The following is a 23418-nucleotide window of genomic DNA, read 5'->3' as shown; positions in this document are numbered from 1 at the left end:
AAAGAGTTAAAATCTGGTAATTTTCTAAACAATTTAGTTGTTTTTATCAGCACTGAGGTTGATTAACAAAAAAAAAAAAAAAAAAATATATATATATATATATATATATATATATATATGTATATATATATATATGTATATATATATATGTATATATATATATATATATATATATATATATATATATATATATATATATATAGAGAGAGAGAGAGAGAGAGAGAGAGAGAGAGAGAGAGAGAGAGAGAGAGAGAGAGAGAGAGAGAGAGAGAGAGAGAAATAAATATTTATCTGATGTATTTTTTTACAACAGTTTAATTCAGTGGATGTTTTCATCCTGAACATAACAAAAGTTTAGTAAATTTGAACAGTGCACAAGCATTAAGTCATTTGATACAATAAAGTAAAATATTGCATTAATCCTGCATGCATTTAATTAGTTTTTTAATCAGATTGCAAACTGAGCCAATTTTTTCTTTAGTCCGACCACTAAAACATCATTGACATAAAATAAACATGTTGATACACAACATTATCAGTGAGACATTATTCATTCTTAATAAATCCTTTACTCTGTCTTTGCATGTTCATGCTTGGTTCTTTGATCTCATTGTGCTTTTAGAAAACTCTTAAGCTTTCAATTCATGCCCTATCATTTGTGCATCCTTAAAATACACAGCATGATCTAAGTGTTGGATAAATTGGAAAAGACAGGCATTTTATAACTGTACAGATTCTTCGGAAAAGAATGAAAAAAAAAACACATCTCTTTTGCAATCCAATAAAATCTGTTCACTTTTATCTGATAGTTCTGTCCTTCACAAAATATGAGTGATAGAGAGCATGTGCTTAATGAAGTGGCGCCTTATTTATTTCCCACATTGTCGAGAACTCCTTTGAACTCTAATAGAAAATTAAATTCTTGTCAGATGTTTCGGGGTGTAGTATCTGAAGTAAGAACGTCATAGCTAAGGGAATGAAGATCGTACGTGCTTTTACAAACTAATCCAGAATAATAACTAGAGGACCTGGAGATCGAGGGGGTGAAAAAAAAAATCCACTGGTATTTGATGTTCTAGACTCGCCGAATTTGCTAGGAAACGACAGCGTAAGTGGTCTAAAGTGACAGCCTTTCATCTGAAGAACAGACAGCATATCAGAACGAATAAGCCGCTGTTCTGAATCTCAAAACACAATGTCCATTTGAACAGAGGAGGAAATTGTTTGTTGCATACTCACTTTCTAACAAAAGAAAACACTAACCACATAGCAAGAAACAAATTTAGACCACCACAAAGACATATGTGAATAGCCATAACCTCCAGTTGACCTCGCACTCCTGCTATTGCTAGTAACGCATTTGATTGGATCTAACTGACGCATGCTTCAGCGCATTCAATTAGGAGGAGTTGCATGGGTTAACCAGGAGACTGTCATTGGCTGAAGGACACCTAGTGGGTGAATGTGTATCGACTTTCTGCTATTCTCCCAGGCTCTATGCGGGTTTTGTAGGCTGAAGCCGAATTCAAAGCTTGCTCTGGCAGCTTTCCTAGCAACATGACATGAATGCACTTAGCAGTCCTCATTATGGTCTCTATAGAGGCTTCTATATTGTTGCTAATTCACAGGCTGTCCTGGTAAGGCAGTGAAATCTCTCCAGTCTCTCACCTAAGGGTAAGCTAAGACAGTGAAAGTGCAGAGCATTGCTAAAAGCAAAGTTTCACCCCTGTGTTGCTAATGGTAAGCACAGGGAGCATTGTCGGCCTCCCTGTTGTGTTGAAAACACCTATGTTGTTCAGGACTATTGCTGGAGGCACAGGGTGAACCTTTTAAACAAGTAAACTCATTTTCATTGTTTGTTAGATGTTGAACAGGTCGCAGTTTCTTGCATTGGCACAAGGGGCACTGTAGTACACATTAGCATGTTATTTGACTGTTTACACGACACAAAATTAAATTAGTTTTCCTTAGCTTTTTTGAGAAGTTGCATCTGTACAGTGTGATCAAAGTGGTCCCATTCATACATACTAAAATGCTTTGTTGCCCACATATTTAATTTAATTTAATTTAATTTAATTTAATTTAATTTAATTTAATTTAATTTAATTTAATTTAATTTAATTTAATTTAATTTAATTTAATTTAATTTTACCTCACACCAAGAAGGTCCCCGGTTTGAGTCCCGGCTGGGCCAGTTGTCATTTCTGTGTGGAGTTTGCATGTCTCCCCGCCTTCGCGTGGGTTTCCTCCCGGGTGCTCCGGTGTTCCCCACCTGCGCTATAGGTGAATTGAATAAACTAAATTGGCCATAGTGTATAAGTGTGAATGTGAGAATGTATGGGTGTTTCCCAGATTGCAGCTGGAAGGGCTACCTTTGCATAAAAAAACATGCTGGATAATTTGGCAGTTCATTTCGCTGTGGTGACCCCTGATGAATAAAGGGACTAATCTGGAGGAAACTTAATACTTTAATTTAATTTAATGTCTTGACAAAACAGTTTATTCAAAATTTGGAGCAGTAGAATATTTTTATTTAGTACTATTTTAATATTTTTGCTAGGAAATAAATTGATCAACTCAGGCTCTTTGTGGACATGTACCTAGGTTTACATTTCTAGGGACATTGTAATACGTGACCGGAGGTGCGTCTGCTTGAGGGCGCAATGTACACTTCAACCAACCAAGCTAGCTTGCTGTTGACTGAATGACTGATCGACTGACCCATCCACCCCTAAACCCAACCGATAGTGTTTTCAAAAGCAATCTAGAAAAAGAAAAGCCGCCATGGACGGCCGATTTTACCATGTTTTCTGCCTATTATTTATTTATTTGTTTTTGTTTTACTTGGTTTCTGGAACCATTCTTTGCCAGACTTTAAGCGTATCGTCACTGTCAACTCCCAAGTCCTCCAATGTACGTAGCAAGCTACTGGGTAAACGCAGAAAAAGCCGCCCACATGGAGGTAAAAGGTCAACTAATAGCGCAAAAAGCAACAGAAGCCGACGGCAGCATCTCACCTCCCCGTATTGTTAATTTTATAAATAAAATGCAGCCAGACATACCTCTGGCTACATAATTTGTGCTCTCCAAAAAATATAGACGGGGTACGTATCCACAATGAGTCTCAAATGTTTCAAAAGAGTTCTACTTCATATAAAATCAAATGTGAATTATTGTTACAACTAATTCAGCTGTTTTTTTATTTTGATATTTAATACATATATATATATATATATCAAAATTTGAATTAGTTGTAGCAATAATTCACAATATTACTGTTTTTACTGTATTTTTGATCAAATAAATTCAGTTTTGGGGAAGACAAGAGACTTTTTTTAAAAACAAATCTAACCCCAAAGCTTTACCTGAAGTTCATAATATAAATATAAGTTTTAAGAACAGTTTGTGGAAACTGAAACTGGCTACATATAAATATTTTCAAGATGTCAATGTATTTCCGTCGTTACCTTTGCAATCATTCTAGGTACTCCCAGATACATATAAATTGCACATTTCAGTTTTAATTTGGCTTTAGGTTGACACAACGTCTCAAGCTGCAGTCGACCGTAAAGCGTTCAGACTGTACACTTTCCTGCATGGCATGTCAGCTGTATGCCATGTAAGCTTCTGTGCACATTGAAGATCTTTTTCTTGAGGCGCTTGTGGCAAGGAATGAAAACTTGGAAGAAGATTGGGTGAAAATACCCAAGAGAGGCGTTTATGTGATAAAAATGCATGTGACAAATGAAGTGAAAGGGGAACAGATTCTCCCCTGGCTCTGTCATGGAGATCGAGAGCAGAGGGTGAAGCCCGGAGGCACGACTTCTGCCGGCGCACGATAATTTGCCATCCAGGTTAGTTGTGCACCGTAGCTGAAAACTCAGAGTAGGATAACAGCATGTGATTTTTTTTTAAGGGGGGGTTGGAGAAACTGCTCTAAGGTGCATTCGCTGAGATGAGTCACAGCTGTCGTCTCCTTACGCCGCCAATCCTACGTGTGCTGTTCTGCTCCCCCGCCTCTTGTGTTTGAAGTCAAATTTGCTCTGCACGGTGACTTTATACGCCTTTATGTACGTTATGACCCGTGCTCCATAATATGACATTTTCATCTTGCTTGCTTTTCAGGTTGGCAGAAATGGAGAACCAGAACTGTTCCTTTTTCACTGACAGCCTCTCGCCGGATGAAAGTTTGTGAGTACAACACCTCCCACTCACTGTCAAATCCTCGTCCGCGCATGGCCACGCATGCCTTCGTGTTTGGTGTGGCTAGACAGTCACATTAATTAAAAAAGATAATGAAAATGACCCATGGCAATGTGCACTCTCACCCTCCGTCTGTGTGATTATGGAGCACAACAGTAGGGATGAATAGAGCAGACGGAAAATACTCAGACGCTGACAGGACAGAGAGAAAGAGAGAGAGATTGCGCTATTGAAATGCTACCGAACAAGATGTTAAGAGCCGCAAGCCGGCGGACAAAGAAAGCCACTGAATCATGAGCATATATAGGTGAAATAAGGTGAGCCCTCACAAAATCACAACTAATAAAAGAGGTCAGCTCATCTGTGCCTAGAGTCATGACAGCGCACGCTTTGTGCTGGAAATGGCTCTGTGTGTGCATGAGGGAAATTTAAAGGAGGACTTCACCCAAAAATGAACTCATTCCAAAGCTTTATGACTCTTTCTGCTACGGAACACAAAGGAATCAGTCTTTTCTATCCAGATTCAAAAAGCATGCAAAAGGACCATTAAACCATCATAAAAGTGGTCCGTGTGACTCATGCATTGTCTTCTGAATCTTCTGAAGCTATACAATAAACCTTATGTGCGGAACAGACTACAATTTAGGGCATTATTCAAAGTTTTCATCACAGCTGTTAAATGTGTTCGGATCATTAAATCGGTTTTGCCTCTTTGTCGCCATCTCTGTCTGAAACATGCAATCGCTCGAGTGGGGTCTGTCTGAGGACTGCAAGACAGGGACGTAACAGAGTTATTAACATCTACAATAACTTCTACACCTACCCCAACTCTAAACCCAACCATTGTAGTTATTAACTTCTACATTAACGTCTACACCTACCACAACCCTAAATTCAACCATCATAGTTATTAGTTTCTTTATTAACATCTACAACTACCCCAACCATCATAGTTATTAGTGTCTACATTAACGTCTACACCTACCACATCCCTAAACCCAACCATTATAGTTATTAATGTCTACATTGACGTCTACACCTACCACAACCCTAAACCAAACCATCATAGTTATTAGTGTCTATATTACCGTCTACACCTACCACAACCCTAAATCCAACCATCATAGTTATTAGTGTCTACATTACCGTCTACACCTACCACAACCCTAAACCCAACCATCAAAGTTATTAGTGTCAATATTAACATCTACAACTACCCCAACCATTTTAGTTATTAGTGTCTACATTATCATCTACACCTACCACAACCCTAAACCCTACCATCATAGTTATTAGTGTCAATATTAACATCTACAACTACCCCAACCATTATAGTTATTAGTGTCTACATTATCATCTACACCTACCACAACCCTAAACCCAACCATCATAGTTATTAGTGTCTACATTAACGTCTACACCTACCACAACCCTTAACCCTACCATCATAGTTAGTAGTGTCTACATTAACGTCTACACCTACCACATCCCTAAACCCAACCATTATAGTTATTAATGTCTACATTGACGTCTACACCTACCACAACCCTAAAAACAACCATTATAGTTATTAATGTCTACATTGACGTCTACACCTACCACAACCCTAAACCAAACCATCATAGTTATTAGTGTCTATATTACCGTCTACACCTACCACAACCCTAAACCCAACCATTATAGTTATTAGTGTCTATATTACCGTCTACACCTACCACAACCCTAAACCCAACCATCATAGTTATTAGTGTCTACATTAACGTCTACACCTACCACAACCCTAAACCCAACCATTGTAGTTATTAGCATCTACATTAACATCCACAACTACCCTAACCATCATAGTTATTAGTGTCTACATTAACGTCTACATCTACCATAACCCTAAACCCAAACATCATAGTTATTAATGTCTACATTAATGTCTACACCTACCACAACCTTAAATACAACCATTTTAGTTATTATCGTCTACATTAACATCTACACCTTTACCAACCCTAAACCTAAACCTTACTACAATCAATTTTTATCTACTGACACACCACGTCCTGTGTCGCCATGCTATGATGTCGTCATACATTTTTCACCACTAGAAGATCAAAACATGACCTGTTTGTATGGAAATTTTAAATATGGAGCAATTTCGCATCATCTTGTTTTATCCTGCTCCTTTTCACAGCATCGTACGACCAAAAATTGCATGCTTAAGCTCTAGTGTAAAAGCGGCTTTAGGGGCCGATCACACCAAACACACTTTTACGTTCTGAAAATGCAAGGCACACCACACTGCCTTTTTTGTTGCGTTAAAAAAAGAAGCGCGATGCGATTTTTTTTATGTCACTAGACAATGACTGAATCAGCTGTGTATTGTGCGCGTGCACGAGTGTTGCTGTTGATATTGTTATAATTGTAATATTTAATAATATTGTGATATACAAGATTTGTAAAGTCATACAGCTCTGGATAACTTGAAACCACTAGTCTCTCCTCCATTTTTAAAAATTCTCCATAGTTGTCTTGACAACACAAGCACTCAACGGAAACCCCACCTCTGCTTTCATTTGATTGGAGAATGAAAGAGACGAGACTGACGTAACACGCCTTTTCTGGTCAGAGTTGACTCCTTTTTCAACTGCGAGCACACGGTGTGCAATGGCAAAAACGCGAGGTGATTCCACACTTAGTCACGGCATCATCATATTTTGCCTTTTTTTGTTATGAATGTGCGCTCTCTAGTGGCGAAAATGACACACTATGCTTTTAAATTCATACAAGAGTTGCCACTTAGATATGTTTAGTGTTTATAGCAGGTTTGTCCCGGGTTTGAACCCTGGAGCTGGGAGATACTTAAGTCCAAGGCCTGTTCAATAAGCATTTAAGGGGATTTGAGATCAGGTAGGTCTCAAGAGATCCCCCTTAGAAAATGGAGGAAAAGGAGGAGATAGGGTGGAAGGGGGGATCCATCCAAAACGAAGATAGAGCAGCAGGGAGAAAACAGTCCATTTAATGTAAGCTAGTATCACTCTGATTGGATTATTATAGATTATCACGTTCTCCTCTCGAAATTAGTTTATGAAACTTCACTTTGAGCTGAGAAGTCATGCTGATGCACAGGTAAAAAATATTCTTTTGTAAATAGCTGCAAATGCAGATTTCAAACAGAGATGGAGACAAAAAAAAGACAAAATTTTACTATATATACTATATAACAGCTTAATGTCTATTAAAACTAACTTTATTATATTTTTTAGAAAAGTTGTAATGAAATAAAGTCCTTAAGTTCACCAAAAAAATAAATGAGTTAATTGACCACTTTTTATTGTGAAGTTCAATCCCTGCTGTTTCTCTACAGGCAGTGCAAGAGTGAGTCATGGCTGACACGGCACAACATGACATTTCAGTGGCTTTTACCAAATCTATCAGTAGCCTTTGTTTACCGATGGCCCGTGTAATGGCACCTGCATAATTACAGCAGAGTGCATAAAAACAGCTGGTTTTGTATTATTGATGTGACTAATGTGAGCAGCGTGATCATTCTCCGCTTCACATGTTCAGCGGTCATTTTTCTGCCCATCATATGTGCCTGTATATTGGCTGTGTGTTATATTTGATGGCATAGAGAATGTTTGGATTAGCATGTTTTGCGTTCAGCGTCTACACTGCTGTTTGCTGTGCAATGCTCTGTGTTTGTCTACACTCTAAACATGCCATGCTCAGTTTATGCAGAATATGTGTGCTGTGTTGATATGGCCCATCCGCTTTGTGTGCATTTGGCTTATGTGTGTGCAGCTTTGTGTGCGTTTGGCATTGGGTGTTTGTGTGTGTGTTTGGCACTGTGTGTATGCGTCGTCTGCTGCTGCTGCACTGCTAATGTGTTGAGTGTGCGATGTCTCCTGTATGGGGCGACTCAGGGATGAAGATCAGTACCTCCTGCGTCACTCCAGCCCCAGTCTCGAGCAGGACTCCCCTCACGGCCTCATGCTGGCCCAGCTGGACTGCCAGGACCGAGAGGAGCTGCAGCGCACCCTGCACCGCCTGGAGAACGAGAACCGGTGAGCACCCTTGCACTATCACACCTGATGCTGAGACATGAGCAGCACTAATCACAATTAACAAAATAGCTTCAGTTTTAGGATTTGTGTGAATGGTATATCACTGAATAATAACTGGTATGATGGTAGGGTGGTCCAAGAGCACTATGGCTGTATATCGGCACTGGTGGGTGGCATGGGTTGGCACAAAGCCACAGGCTGAGTGCTTTAGTGTCCCAGCACTGACAGTGACCAGGGACCAAATCCACATTGCTACAAGTGTGATACTGCATTTATACAACAATTCGACAGCATAATCGTGTGTGTGTATAAAAAAGAAAATCAAGCACAGAGAGTCTAAAGTATGAGGAGCTACTTTCTTCTGCCACTCATTCACATCTGCAGCTGATCAGAACAGCAGAAACTGTTGCTAGAGCTAGTCACTTTAGAGCTAGTATTTAAATGATTCTCTACCATAATATCCAAAGTGATGACAGAACCGGTGATTTTGCTCACATTTTAAGATTATAAGGCTGAACAGCATGAAATGCCATCAGTCTACATGGATTTGCCAGTATTTCTCTGTTGCAATCAGGAGATCACAATAATTAACCTTTAGGCACAATATTCAAAATTTAAGCAGCACAAACATTACCAGATTACTATTGTGTTTGCAATAAGGAAAAACACTAAACACATGCGGGTATGTGCTATACAAAGAGTGGCCAACACAAACATCTCACACTCAAAACACTACAATTATTGTGGTATAAATACAGCACCATAACATACAAAAGAGAAAGATCGACTCGGCTTCGGCTTATTATGCTGTCTATGTCACCATCTTGTGGATGGACAGCATCCTTGCAATCAACCTTGCTCCATCCTTGTTTATATAAATACTTAAATAAGGCACTATCCTAATAAATAAACTGCATATTTTCAATCTAAACAACTACATTCTCACCTAAAAAAGCCTCAAAAGTACATTATGCTGTCCCACAGCTGCAATATTTGTCAAACTGTAGTGAGTCTATTGATCTGCTATCACTCTATGTGGGCAGAGTAATATACAAGAATGAAGAGGCTGTATGAGAATATCGCTCAACTATCAGCCAATCAGATTCGAGAACTAGGCAGAACTGTTGCATATATACAGTTGAAGTCAGAAATATTTGCCCCCCTTGAATTATACACCCTCCTGTTTATTTTTTCCCCAATTTCTGTTTAGCGGAGAGAAGATTTTTTCAACACATTTATAATCATAATAGTTTTAATAACTCATTTCTAATCAAAGATTTATTTTATTTTTAGCCATGATGACAGTAAATAATATTTTACTAGATATTTTCAAGACACTTCTATACAGCTTAAAGTGACATTTAAAGGTTTAACTAGGTTAATTAGGTTAGCTAGGCAGGTTAGGGTAATTAGGCAAGGTATTATATAATGATGGTTTGTTAGCCTGAGGGGGTTAATAATATTGTCCTTAAAATGGTGTTTAAAAATTAAAAAACTGCTTTTATTTTAGCCGAAATACAACAAATAAGACTTCCTCCAGAAAAAAATATATATATTATCAGACATACTGTGAAAATTTCCTTGCTCTGTTAAACATTATTTGTGAAACATTTAAAAAAGAGAAAAAAAATCTAAGGGGGGCTATATATTTATATAGTTAGTTAGTTAGTTAGTTAGTTAGTTAGTTAGTTAGTTAGTTAGTTAGTTAGTTTTTACATTCAATATATTTTTGTCAAACGATGATTATAACCCCAACAAGACCTCATCCGTTTTTGATATCTCCTCAGTCGTTACAAGACACGCACATACTCAATGCTGATTGGCACGTGTGTTTTGGGACTGGGTCTGACAAAAGTCTGAGAAAAGTTTTGCAGTGAAAAATTGCAAATATATTTCAGTATAATAAAATGCTGAAGAAATGTAGATTAACAAATAAGTCTGAATATATAAAGCTCTATTGTTTCTTATGAAAATGTGTCTATTTTAAACAATGTTGATTTTTTTTGGTGGTAAAGCAAAAAAGTATTTGTAAGCTAGCTGTATCTATAAATATTAGTTTGAACTGTGTGAGATAAAATGCAATTGAGGATATTATTATAATAATGGTTATTTTAGGTCGGAAAGGTTCATTGGACCCACATCAGATGAACGAGGTGTGTTTTTTATATCTTCAAACAGAGGTTCATACACACAAGTCTATCAGGTTTAGGGTTTTAGTTTCATCCCAGAGGCTACTGTTACAGCTCTGAGTCATTTATGAGTTTTGTCTTCAGCGTAAATCCTGACCTTTAAGTCATGTTCTCATGTGCTCTTGCTTTGTTATATGTGAGTAATAGGTCAATAAAGCTAGATTAATTGTTAGTGTCTGCAGGGGATCTGCAACCTTAACCTCCTGAATAAATCACGGCTTCCCACTGTCATTATCAGCAGAAAGAGTGCTGAATGATTGCTACTCTCTTAAAAAAACATGCTGTGCTATTTTTTTTTTTTTGTAATTTAATTTGATTTGGTTTTAGAGGGTTAAAAACAATTTCTCTTAAATAAAACACATCTAATTTATTCTCCAATTTAACACATATGATACACATAAAGAAAAAAGGTTCTTCAGAACATATAATGTGTAACTTAAGGATGCTGGACAACGGAGTTGAGGATCCACATGCAGTACTAAATTGCACAAAGAATAGTCAGATAGGCAATGGTCACAATCAGGAGCAAATGGTAACATACAGAGAAATCCAGAAGTATAGTCAGATAACAGAAAAATTTTAGGAATGGCTGATGTGAAACTAAAGTTTTGAGTATCGAGATCCCGAAGCATGCTCCAAAACACCCAGGTCACGTGACTACAGGATTCGAAACACACAGGTCATGTGACTAAAGTGTTTCAAAACACCAGATCATGTGACTTAAGTGATTCAAAGCATTGGTCATTTCAGAAGTGTTTCGGGACCTGGCGAATCTACATTTGACTGACAATGTCTGAATAAAACTCTGTCTCATATAGCCTAACCACATAGTTACTGTGCTGCAAATGGCTTTTGGGTTCGAATCCCGACTTGTACGAATACTCTGAAACTATGGTTTTATTTATTTTAATAATGTTACTGTTTTTTGGTGTAGTCTAGATAGGATACAGCTGCGGATACGCCATCAACATAGCATCATTTTTGTAACACTGTATGACAATAATCAATATTTTTAAAGTACTGTGACGGTTGGGTTTAGGGTAGACGTTAATAAAATACAGTAAATGGGAAATTTTATGAATAACATTAATAATTATCATTAACTTCTGGCCCCAAATGTATCTGATCTAGCAACAATATTTTTTTATGACCAAAACATGACATATTTATTCACAAAGTGTTCATTGGTAAGTCAGTCAAATGTTAAAACAAAACATGTTACAAGAAAAGAGGATTTCAAAGCTAACATCTATAGATGCATCACTCTGGATTCGAACCCATATTTTCTGCATGCTAGTCTGGAACTCTCATCACTCCACTAAATCACTTGTAGCCATACCTGCCAACACTCCAATTTTTCCCGGGAGTCTCCCGTATTTCAGACCCATCTCCCGCCCATCTCCCGTATTGTTCTGTCTCCTGGAAAACTCCCGGAATTCCCCCCCTTTTTCCTTGTTCCTCAGCTTTTTGGTACTGTCTGGCTAGCTGTTTGGTTCAGTCCCCATGCGCAACCATCTTCATACCATACTTCAACCAGCTGTGTGTATAGTCAATGGAGAACCGGGACAGGTGTGTGTGTGTATGGTGCCTGAAGGGAGTTGTAGTTCCTATGGTGACAGAATTGCAGTCAGAGTAAAAAGTGAATGTTTTCCAGTGATCTATGAGGCTTAGATCGCTGGTGATCGTGACATAATTAATGCAATAACTTAAAATAAACAAAATAAATAAAACAATTGACAATGCTCAGCATATATGAGTAAACCACTCACAAATTGAAATTAATATTTTCTATAGAAAACTTTATAATAATATATTTGTGCATTGCATATACATTATTAGTCTGTACTGAAGCCTGAAGCTAATTTGACAAAATAATTTATGATAATGGCCCACATTTTATTTTAGGGGAAAATATTTGTACATTTATTTTTTAAATAGAGCAATATATATATATATATATATATATATATATATATATATATATATATATATATATAATATATATTGCAATATTTGACTTAAATTTAAATGTATTATCTTTCTATAATAAAAGACATTCGGTGACTAAAATATTATTTTAACAAATATATCTGTACTGAGTTGCAGCTGGAAGGGTATCCGCTGTGTAAAACATATGCCAGATCAGTTGCCGATTCATTCCACTGTGGTGACCCCTGATGAATAAATGACTATTCATTCATTTATTTTATTTTCAGCTAAGTCACTTTATTAATCCAGGGTCGCCACAGTGGAATGAACCACCAACATATCCAGCATAAGTTTTACGCAGTGGATGCACTTCCAGCTGCAATCCATCACTGGAAAACACCCATACACACTAATTCACACCATACACTACGGACAATTTAGCTTACCCAATTCATCTATAGCGCATATCTTTGGATTGTGGGGAAAACCAGATGAAACCAACACTAGGAAAACATGAAAACTCCATACAGAAATGCCAACTGGCCCAGTCGGGGCTCGAACCAGCGACCTTGGCACCACTGTGACGCTCCTAAATAAAGGACTAATCCGAAGCAAAAATTAATGAGTGATTGTGTCTTCCACAGGGTGCTGCAGGGCGAGTATCGGCGGCTGAAGTGGAAGCACGAGGAAGCAGCAGCATCACCTCAGCTTCTGGAGTCAGGTCCAGGTTCACCACCCGGTCAGCAAGACGAGGAACTTCTAGCCGAGGCCCGAGTCCTCCGACAGCACAAAACCCGCCTGGAAACCCGCATGCAGATTCTAGAGGACCACAACAAGCAACTGGAGTCCCAGCTCCGCAGACTCCGAGAACTACTGCTGCAGGTGTGTTCAACAGATGCCCGTATATCTTCAAAATGAGAAGCGGGCCCTAAGTGACTATTAAAATGTGAGGTAGAAGAGATTATAGTGATGGAAACAATGGAAGAAAGGTGTGTTGGGAGTTGAATGAATATGTTAACGCTGCACAGGGATGGACATGCGCAGGTAAATCAGAGCTGGAGACTTTAATGTTAAATGTTTATGGGGTTGAAGGAAGGTTTTGAGCTTTAAAAACAGCCGCTCTGAGAGAAATAAAGATGGCTTACACAATATGGTGAAAAAAATGGGAGTAAGATGCATTTGAAGCTTTCGGCGAAAAGAGTAGGAAGGAAATTGAACAGAGGAGGATAGACCGTATTATAGACTACCTTGATGTGCTAGATGTAGAAGGGTAAAAGCGAGGCAAGAGATGCTTACTAATGCAGGTTGGGCGAGGACAAGGAGACAGGAAACTAGAAAAGAATCGTCTCAAGTGAAAGGAGACGGGGGGGGATTCCCATTATTGAGGCCTGAAAAGAGATGGAGGGAGTGCAGGGAAAACACTAACTTTGGTAAATTGCAAAGAAAGGGAAAGCCAGAGAATAGCATTGATGGAGATGCAATCATACAGATGGAGTGGGTGGAAGGTAAGTCATTTTTCCAGCTGACGTACGTAGAGCTTAAGGAGCGAGATGGACAGAATAGAGTGGGCAGAAAGAGGATCCTTTTCTTCAGTGGAAGAAAGACAGAAAGCAGGCCGAGGAGGGAAAAGAAAAGCTCAGGCGGTGCTGAGTGAATGGGATAAGAGGTGGTTGTGCAGAAAAAAAGCGAGGCAGCGCTGCAGAGATATGATTGGCAGGTTGAATGGAGTGAGAGAGCAGAGCGAAAACACTGAGGCTGGAGCTATAGGTGAAAAGGAATTAGACGGAAATAGAGGGAAGGAACTGAGGAGAGAGATCGACTTAACCTACAAAAATGAATAAGAGATGTGTCACGGGGAAGCAATAATGTGCTGGGATTATGGAGATCTGAACTCTTCGTTCCGCACCCCTAGACTGGGAAAGTTACAGTCTTACCTCTGTGGACATCTCTAAAGTGATAAAAGAGTTTAACTGAAGAAAAAAATTTGAGGTATTCATGAAAAAGGGCCTCGGTTCAACTCATCTGCCTGTGAAATATGGGGGGAAAAGAGGCGAGTCATCTCTGTTTCTTATCAGTTTATTTCATCTCTCAAGAAAATACAGCGCCTTTGTAACGTGTGTAAAAAGGGCCAAATCCCTGGTCGATAAACGGCAGAGTTTGGAGTTTTGGCAGCATTTGAAAACTTGCGACAGCTTTTTTTTCCCATCAAAGAACCCAACAACTCTGCTTTCTGCAAGGCTGGCTTTTAAAATTGACTACATACAGTCTGGTCTGCTGTTTATATCATGTGAATGCCATTTGCATTTAGTGGCAAGTGTTATCTCTAATGATAATGGGTTAGTTTGTTGTTCCTATTTTATACTTGCAGTGTTGGTAGAAGGCATGAAGAAGGTACAACTAATTTACTGTTGCTACTGTTTACTGTTTTATTTACTCTTTGATATCTACATAGTAGATATGTGGCTTAGGTAAGATAAACATTTCTACAGAAATGAATTATTTGCTTATTTATAACCACAAAAATTACCCCTAGAATGAAAAGCTCAGTTTTAACCGTATTTGGAACAGTCATGAATAATAATGAACACTGCTGATGCCTGACACACACACACAGCGTAATATACTTTGAAATAAATAGCAGCAAAATAATTATGTTTTATTTGTAAAAATTTTCTTTTTAAAAGGCTCATTCTGAAAATTTAGCCTTATATGCATTTCTGGAGATCCAGAATTTTGTAGCCAGAGGAACGTATGGCTGCATTTCCTCTTTAAAATGAACGCTACGGGGTGGTATGACGCCATTTCTTTTCGCGCTTACCAGCTTTCCGCTTACCTTCATATGGACAGCTTTACTGCTGTTACCAGTTTGTCCAGTAGCTTGCCATGTACATTGGCAGACTTGAGATGCAGAGAGGAGTTGACCATGACAATAGGGTCGAGTCTGAGTCCGGCGAAGAACGGTTCCAAAAAGCGAGTAAGACAAAAACAGAAGCCAAAAAATAAAATAAAGAAGTAAATAACAAGGTGAAAATGTGGTAAAATCTGAAAACATGATAAAAATCTGTCTGCCACAAAAATTTGTCTTTTCTTTTTCTGGATTGCTTTCGAAAACACTGTTAGTCGGGTTTAGGGAAGTGAATGGGCACTGGTCAATTGGTACTTTTGAAAACATTATTGGTTGGGTTTAGAAAGGGAAGAGGTTGGGTCAGTCAATCAGTCAGTCGGTTGACAGCAGCCTCTGGTGGATGTACACAAGAGTAACAGGGCTGAATGGCACTGGCAAGAGAAATGTTTTAAAAGCAGCCCAGGTGGATTTGCAAAAGCAAAAACTACAAAAAAAAGCAAAAACTACAAAAAACTTAACTCCTTTTTAAACATTAAAAACTGCTCATTACGCTGCTTCATGTTGCAATTTGATATTTTCTTGTTATATTGTTTTACTTGGTCTGTATAATCATGCAAACGTTTGTTTGTAGAGCAAGTAGTTTGACTGTTTTTTGCCGTTTATCATTCCTAGTCATTTCTCCCATAGGCAACTGAATCGGAAGTTCTAAGACAATCGCAAAAACAGGCGCACTTCCGCATTTTAGAATAAGGTCAATAGGGCTGCGTTTTAAATGTGCATTAAACACAGGAGCTCAACAGTTTACTTGTGTTTGTTACCACATTACAATCATACACTGGAAATTTCACAATATACATATGAAGATAAAACAAAATATAAAAGATATTGTTGTTATCTCATTATAGCTAATCAAATTCTGCCTAAGGCATGCATAATAATGATCTGGTGTAGATTGTGTATTTTGTTCTGATTGGCCTGTTTTCCACTGGGATTTTCCACTCAGAGGATTAACATGAGAATGAGGAAACAATAGTGTTTGAGGCTCATAGTATGTCATTTCCACGTACTGAACTCTTATTCAGTTATGGCTAGGTATATCCAGATTTTCATTCTATGGCACCTTTAAGTGGTGACATATGGAATTATGTTTCGGGCTCTAAGCATGCACTCAGTTTAATGGAGTAACATTTTTCAATAACCCTTTATGACCACTGTTTAGTCAAACCACACTTTAAAATCACAGTTTATAACGGCATCCAAGACAACAATACATCTACATGAATAGGAACGATACATTTATAATTTTCAATATAAGATCACAACACACTGTGAGTGTATGTTAGTAATTATTATTATTTTTATAGCCTTTATTTTACCAGGAAAATGCACATTAAGATTACAAAAGTGTCCTGGCCAAGATTGAGCAGTGTACAGTTCACATATGTTTAACAAAAATAACAGATTACATGATGCATCCATCAAAACACACATACAATGACACCTAAAACTAACCAGAACTTCTACAGGCCAATGTTACCCGTTCCAAATCATTAAACATCTTTTTAAAAGTGTGTAGTAAAACCAACTCTTTAAACTGCAGCTTTGTTTGCAGGTTATTCCCTGCAAGAAGTGCTGCATGTTTAAAAGCAGTTTCCCCATTTCAGTATATACCCTTGGTGCAGACAATAAATAAAATTCCTGAGACCGAAGGCTATACCAATAGAGTTTTTTTTTTTTATCCAGTTTTTTTTTTTTTTTTAAATGTAGGGAATGGAGTAAACTGGAATGGATTTCTAAACAAAGATATGCCAATGCTTGAATCTAGTGATATTCCTTTGACCCTTGCCATATAGTCTGATACAGCATTTGATGACACGTGATGTCAGACTTGACAAGCGGATTGCAATGTGAAACGTAATTGTTGTACAGCTATTATTTTAAGAGTCATATTTTTAACTCATGTTGAAGGGAATTGTGCATGAACTTCATTGGAGTTGGTTGCACTGGTATGCCCAATTGTTTTTTAATGTAATTGTTAATTTCCGTCACAAACTGTACATCCCTGAAGAACCCAAAGCATTTGAACATCAGTGTTTATATTAGAGTAGTGCTAAAGTTATATAGAATTTTTAAATATTAAATATTTAGGATTTAATTATATCCTTGCATCATTTTGTCATGTCTGGCAGCCCAAAGACGACTCGGAGGCCAATGGTTCGGCACCCTCCTCTCTGTCCTCTCCGGTGTCAGGTGGCCACCAGGGGGAGCCTCCCAGCAGAGAGACCACAGACACAGAAGCTGCAGGTGAGACCCCAGAATAACCTGGCAGCTCAGCGCCATTTGCTGTCTTCCTGCCAACATCAGCCCATAATGGGATTCAGAGAGATGTGACTTATTTAAATAAGGCAGATTATGCGTCGCTGTTAGCTTGTGCTGCATTCTGTTGAGGTTTAATGTAGCATTTAATATTGCGTAGGTGAGGATTTGGATCATGAGCAGGACACGGTACTGCAGCTGCAGCAGGTTATCGAACAGTTGAGGAACGTCTTCCCGTCTGAGCCAGGACCATGAAGAACCTGAAGCCAAACTCTGAGGCCTATACGTCTGCAGGTTTCCTTATGCTTTCTTTATTTCTACATTATAAGAGTGGTATTTATATAATCCTCTGCATAAACAGGTCACAGTTCTACTGGCATGCTTTCACTCCAGAAAACCACATTAAGAGGTGAGCGATATGACATGATGCATAAGGGGCCGATCACACCAAACACGCATTTTGCTTTGAGAGGCGTTTTTTAAAAATGATTTACCATGGGTGTTTTGCACGCTGCTTATGAGAAATATTGAAAAACAGCCCTGCAATGGGACATCCAAAACATGCAGTGTTGGTGGTCCTTCGGGAGCATGGTTGAGAAACACTGACTACATTTCCATGGACATCAGTAATCAAATTATTTGCATTAGTCTGAATAAGACAATAATATGATTAAGGTGTTTACATGAGTTGCTTTTTGAATGTTTCTATCATGATCCTGTTTTACATGTTACAGCACATAATTCAATCGACGACATTGCTATCCACATTTTCTCTAGAGTTTCATGTTATTTCGGGTGTTTCATTTTTAATTTGTCAACATTAACTGCAGTTTGGTACTCTCACTTTCATTGAGGAACATTTCATGTATGCCCTATGACAAACGAGATATTGGATGCAAGTATGAACTGCTGGAAGAGTGTTGTTTTAATGAAACGTGAGACTGCATGCCGTATGGGGAAAAAAAACATCACATTTTGCGATGCAAGTGTCTTTGGTCCTTCACTGACTTTGTAGGTGTAGAGAATAGTGTCAAACAGCTGTGTGCATATAGACCAGCGGTTCTCAAACTGGGGGCCACCAGATGGCGCTAGGAGGGTGCAAAGAAATTCTAGATGAAAGGGGGTGTATCTAAAGGTTAATATATTTCTTTATTAGAATTTGAGCTCAAAAGTACTGGAAATATTAAGTTTTATTAGTTAATTTAAATGCAGTTGATACTTTCGCACACAGGAAAAGAAGCGCAGCGTAGCGCCACATCACTATGCACAGGGACGTTAATTAAATCAGTGCTCCAACCGGGTGCCTCCGGTGATTTTTGGTGCTCGTGTCTGCTGCTCCTGACGGCGTTTACATTTAGCTTACATTTTCAATGTTGTTTACTTTTAAACAACTAAATGAATTCTCATGTCTATTTAAGTGACTATATTTCAGTTCAAATACATGATCAATGCTGTATAAAGAATATTATCGGTGGCTGAAAGCTCATCCCTATATGGGTAATTCTTCAACTACGGGCACTTTGTTTTATACTTTGTAATATATAATTTTGTTCAAATTTCTCTTTTATTGTCAAACTAACAATAAAACCTACTTTAAAATTTACTACCTTTCTATTATATTTTTTTCATGTTATTTAACCTCCTTTTAGGTGTCAAAATCACTGTTTTCACCTTGACACACAACCATTTCAACAATGAAAATGACATTTTAATATAAATATTATTTATAAATATTATTTTATAGTTATTAATGTGAGACTGTTATCAATATTATTTTTTATACAAAATATCTAATAGCTGTCGCACAGTATCAGTGTCCTTTCCACCACAACACTGTAATGTCGCTTTAAAAAGTTTGTGTGAAAGATTATTTAGTTGGTTTCTATGAAAATGAATAGAATGAATTCTACGTCATTTCCAAACATGTTGTACCTTCAAAGGTGTTTTTAACAAACAAAATGAAGGTAAATAAAAGTGTTTTGTATACATGAAAGGCTAGTATCAATTCAAAGCTAATCGGTGAAGCTATTTTTAATTTTTCACAATAAACTGTGGAAATGTCATTTCCACTACTGTCAATTCCATCACCACAAACATTTTTTAAAAATATTTTAAAAGTTTTTATCACACATTTAAAGTGTATTCACAATGTATAAGTTCATGCTCTATTCAATATACAAATTCGGTTTATTTATTTTCTAATAAACTCTTAACCAAATTAATATTTCATTTTAGAGTGTGATAGGTGTATAATTCAGCCAACAATTAATTTATTTCATTGACAAATGTATAATTATTATACATACATTGTGGAAAGATTGGTTAAACTAGATACAAAAGTGATCTTAGACAATGTTTGACTGCCATAATTTATTTCATTTTGAAATATTGAGATGTGGCAAAATTGACATTTGTTCAGTTTCTCTTCTTATCTAAGTTTGTCCTCTTATAGATCTTAAAACTAGACAAATTGTTTAAACTTATGAGGCTATGTTACGTTAATTTTGAAAAAAAAAATTTTTACTCAACTTCACAAAGCTAAAAGTGCCCATAGTTGAAGAATGACCCATATATGGCTTGTGCTGCTAAGTAACCGATCAGCTGGGCGCTGTGGAGAGTGTGCCTCTCTGCACAGGCCTCACTCAGAGAAAACAAATGTCATTTTAAAGACAAGACACAACATTGCACTTCGTCCACAGTGCAACAGGCTTTACACTTTACATTGTGTAGATATCAGATGGTTCTCTTTGCAGCATGACAAACCAACCTATTAAAACTAAAAAAGGAAAAAGTGCTGCAATAACAATGAATGGAGCTGTCATCACATCAGCGAGATCATGGAGATTGAACTCCTGTTACAATAATGACAGCTGGATGAGCTCTGCAGTGAACCTCTTACTAACATTGGTCAATAACTGGATGATTTAAATAAATTAATAAATAAATTATATATATATATATATATATATATATATATATATATATATATATATATATATGTGTGTGTGTTACATTATAGGGCTAATGAATTACTAAATGTTTAAATGTAATAGTGCTCAACATATCTGCTCAAAGTGTAATACTCGGAGTGTAAATGCATATTTATCAAGATGCTAATCCACCATTTTTCCCACATTTTAAAAATGTAACTAATTTAAATGTAATGTTCAGTGTTATTTTTATTAGAACAAGTTGTTAATGAACATTTTAAAGCCAGCAAAATGCTAAATTTATGCACTCTTTGCATTTTAAGTGGTTTAAATGTGCCCTCTTTGCCTCTGAACTTGATTACCCCATTCTAAAATGCATTTAGCAAAATATTTTTAGCAGTGTTAAGTCAGGATTGTCAACCTCAGTAAATTATGATGTGCACAAAAAAAGGAATATTAATAAACAAAACTTCAACACAATGAACCACTACAGCCTTCACTCTATTGAAGTATTGCTAGTTACAACAGCACAGTAAACCTTTAACCATTAACAGGCTGATGAATGACAGTACTCTATAAAACTTTAAAGCTAAATTTAGGCTTTCAGCTGAAAGGGTTAATGCAGAATTGTGTAAATGTGATGACTCGTATACAAAATAGCTTGTGGCTATATGGCTCGATCAAATCCAGTGAGAGCAGACCACAGTGTACTTGAAGATTTGATCGGTTGATTGGAGCACTGAAACCATGTCAACTCAACTGACATCTCACAAAAATAAATCCAGAACATGAATAGTACAATTCAAAAATTTTTAAGTAAAGTTTTAAATGTAAGTTTTTTTTTTTTTTGTGTGTGTGTGTGTGTGTGTGTGTCATTTTTATTTTTTAGGTGGGGGCCCAAAAGGATTTGCCCTACACAAAGGGGCCCTTGTCTGAAAAAGTTTGAGAACCACTGGTATCCTGTAGCAAAATGCTGTGTTTACATGTCTGTACTGCACTTCAATAATGCGACTAAAATGGGCATACTCCACACGTCTTAATTTGATTTCTGTTAAGTTTGTTTATGACCTTAATCGGATTAAAAATTGCTGTATACATGGTAGACTCTTAATCAGAGTATTGTCTTAATTGCATTAAAATTGGATTATTGGTCCATGAATGAACACAATGTACTCAAAACAAACTTGAGAGCTAAAGCAAGATATTTTCAGCAAAAATAAAACAAAAACAACACCTCCTAGTTTGTTCCCAACACCCTTCAGAAGACATTTGTGCTTTAGAAAAGAAAAGAAAGTCATAGCGGTTTATTTTGAGCTGAGCTATTCATTTAAAACATGTTTTTTTATTTTAGTATGCACTGCAGACGGAGCGCTACACACTCCACTTCTCGGTTTGTTAAAGAGAACTACACTAGAAAACATTCCTGAACTTTTTGCATTTGATGTTTCAACTTTCTATTGATCTGTCCATGATGTAACCCCCCGTCTTTAATATTTCAGGTGCCGTATTGCTCATCTAAAGGTGGGCAGGGTCTTCAACGTCCAGGGCCGTCGAATCCAGACCAGAAGAGTTTCGTTTGCCAGTCCCAAAGAGCAGAGGGGATTTCTGAGTGCTGACTAAACAAACTAATGTTTACATGGTACCAAAAGCCTGCATTGATCCGGACACTGTGCTAACCGTGTGCTAATGCAAGGTGTGGAGCTTCATCCGTACAGCACAAGAGCCAGAAGAAGGGAAGAAGTCTCTCCTTAGGTATCCCTGTGCCAGCAACTTCTCTGTGTGTGCGTGTGTGTGTGTGTGTGTGCGTGTGTGTGTGTGTGTGTTTTTCCATTTTAAAATGATTTACTTACTCATGCGCATAAACACAAATATACACGTATATCGATGGTAAGTCAGGAATGTGTGGCCCCTGTCCCGTGAAGCAGAAAAAAGCAGATTTCTCTGAATTTTCAGGACACACAGGAAAGCTTATTTACACTGGAGGAATGACGTCTTTGGTTGAGCCTATCATTTATTTAAGATGCCCACAAACATTGTGCTACTGCCTTGAGCTTCTCTTTACTTTTTCATCAATCGAAAATGCATATAATTATGCACACTCTGCATTTTCTTGATTAGTATTTGTGTTTTGCTTTCAATACAAATATCTAAGCATCTTTAAAACGAGATATGATATTGTTTAAAAGTTTGAGGTTAGTGTGATTTTTAAAGAAATGGTATTAAGAAATCGTGCATTAAATTGAGCAAATGTTACAGTAAAGACGTTTAGATTAAGTACACATGAAATCAAAACTAACCAACTAAGCTGTGTCCAGGGTCGGATTAACCAATGGGCATTATGGCCCCTGTGCACTTGGGGCCTCTGCGAGCGTGGAAAAATGCCACTTTTGGAGTGCCTATTTAGGCTAAGAGCAAATAGTGCACCTCCTTGGAATAAGCTAGTTAAGCGATTCCCACCCATCACCGTTTGATTGACAGAGAAAACATAACTGAAGAGCGCAATAGACAGCAGCGCGAGTGGCGTAGTTCGTTAAGCGCATGGCAACTTGTTTTGATGCGATCGATCATGAACCCGGTCTGATGAACACGTTTTTCTTTTTCCCCCACTACATATTAGATTTTGCCTATTCTTCATCATGAGGAAGACAAGTAGGAATCATTAATAAGCGTGTGTATTATGGAGGACTCAGATTCATAAAACTGGATTGGAGAGGTGTTATATCCAAACCATATGCATCATAGAAGTAGAAGTTATGCATTAAAAATACCTTTAAATATAATTTTTAGTTGTGCTTCAGTGAACTTGAACAAGTAAATTAAAATCCATTAATTTGCACTAGTTGTATTAGTATATTTTTTTAATGTGTGCTTTAAATGCTTTAAAATAAGTTAAATCTTTGTAGACCAAATATATGTATTGTATATAATTTATAAAAAAAAAAAAAATTAAT

At 37.4% G+C, this 23418-nt stretch overlaps 1 protein-coding gene across 11 annotated transcripts in view; it reads left to right on the top strand.

Moving 5' to 3' along the window:
• The window catches only part of drp2 (dystrophin related protein 2), a 336153-nt gene extending 313019 nt beyond the window's left edge, over positions 1-23134 (top strand). For 3 of the 11 annotated variants that reach the window (XM_073921452.1, XM_068213215.2, XM_073921451.1), the window contains 6 exons: positions 4126-4191; positions 8151-8258; positions 13021-13258; positions 17411-17525; positions 17698-17831; positions 21967-23134. In XM_073921452.1, the coding sequence (XP_073777553.1) occupies positions 4126-4191; positions 8151-8258; positions 13021-13258; positions 17411-17525; positions 17698-17792 (622 nt within the window). In that variant the 3' untranslated portion in view covers positions 17793-17831; positions 21967-23134. 11 annotated transcript variants of the gene reach the window in all.
• The last annotated feature ends 284 nt before the right edge of the window (positions 23135-23418 follow it).

This window comes from Danio rerio, chromosome 14 (genome assembly GCF_049306965.1).
Source record: "Danio rerio strain Tuebingen ecotype United States chromosome 14, GRCz12tu, whole genome shotgun sequence".
In the NCBI taxonomy this organism is placed as follows: Eukaryota; Metazoa; Chordata; class Actinopteri; order Cypriniformes; family Danionidae; genus Danio; species Danio rerio.
Note: the sequence above shows the minus strand (reverse complement) of the source record. Positions and strands in the feature narration are given on the sequence as shown.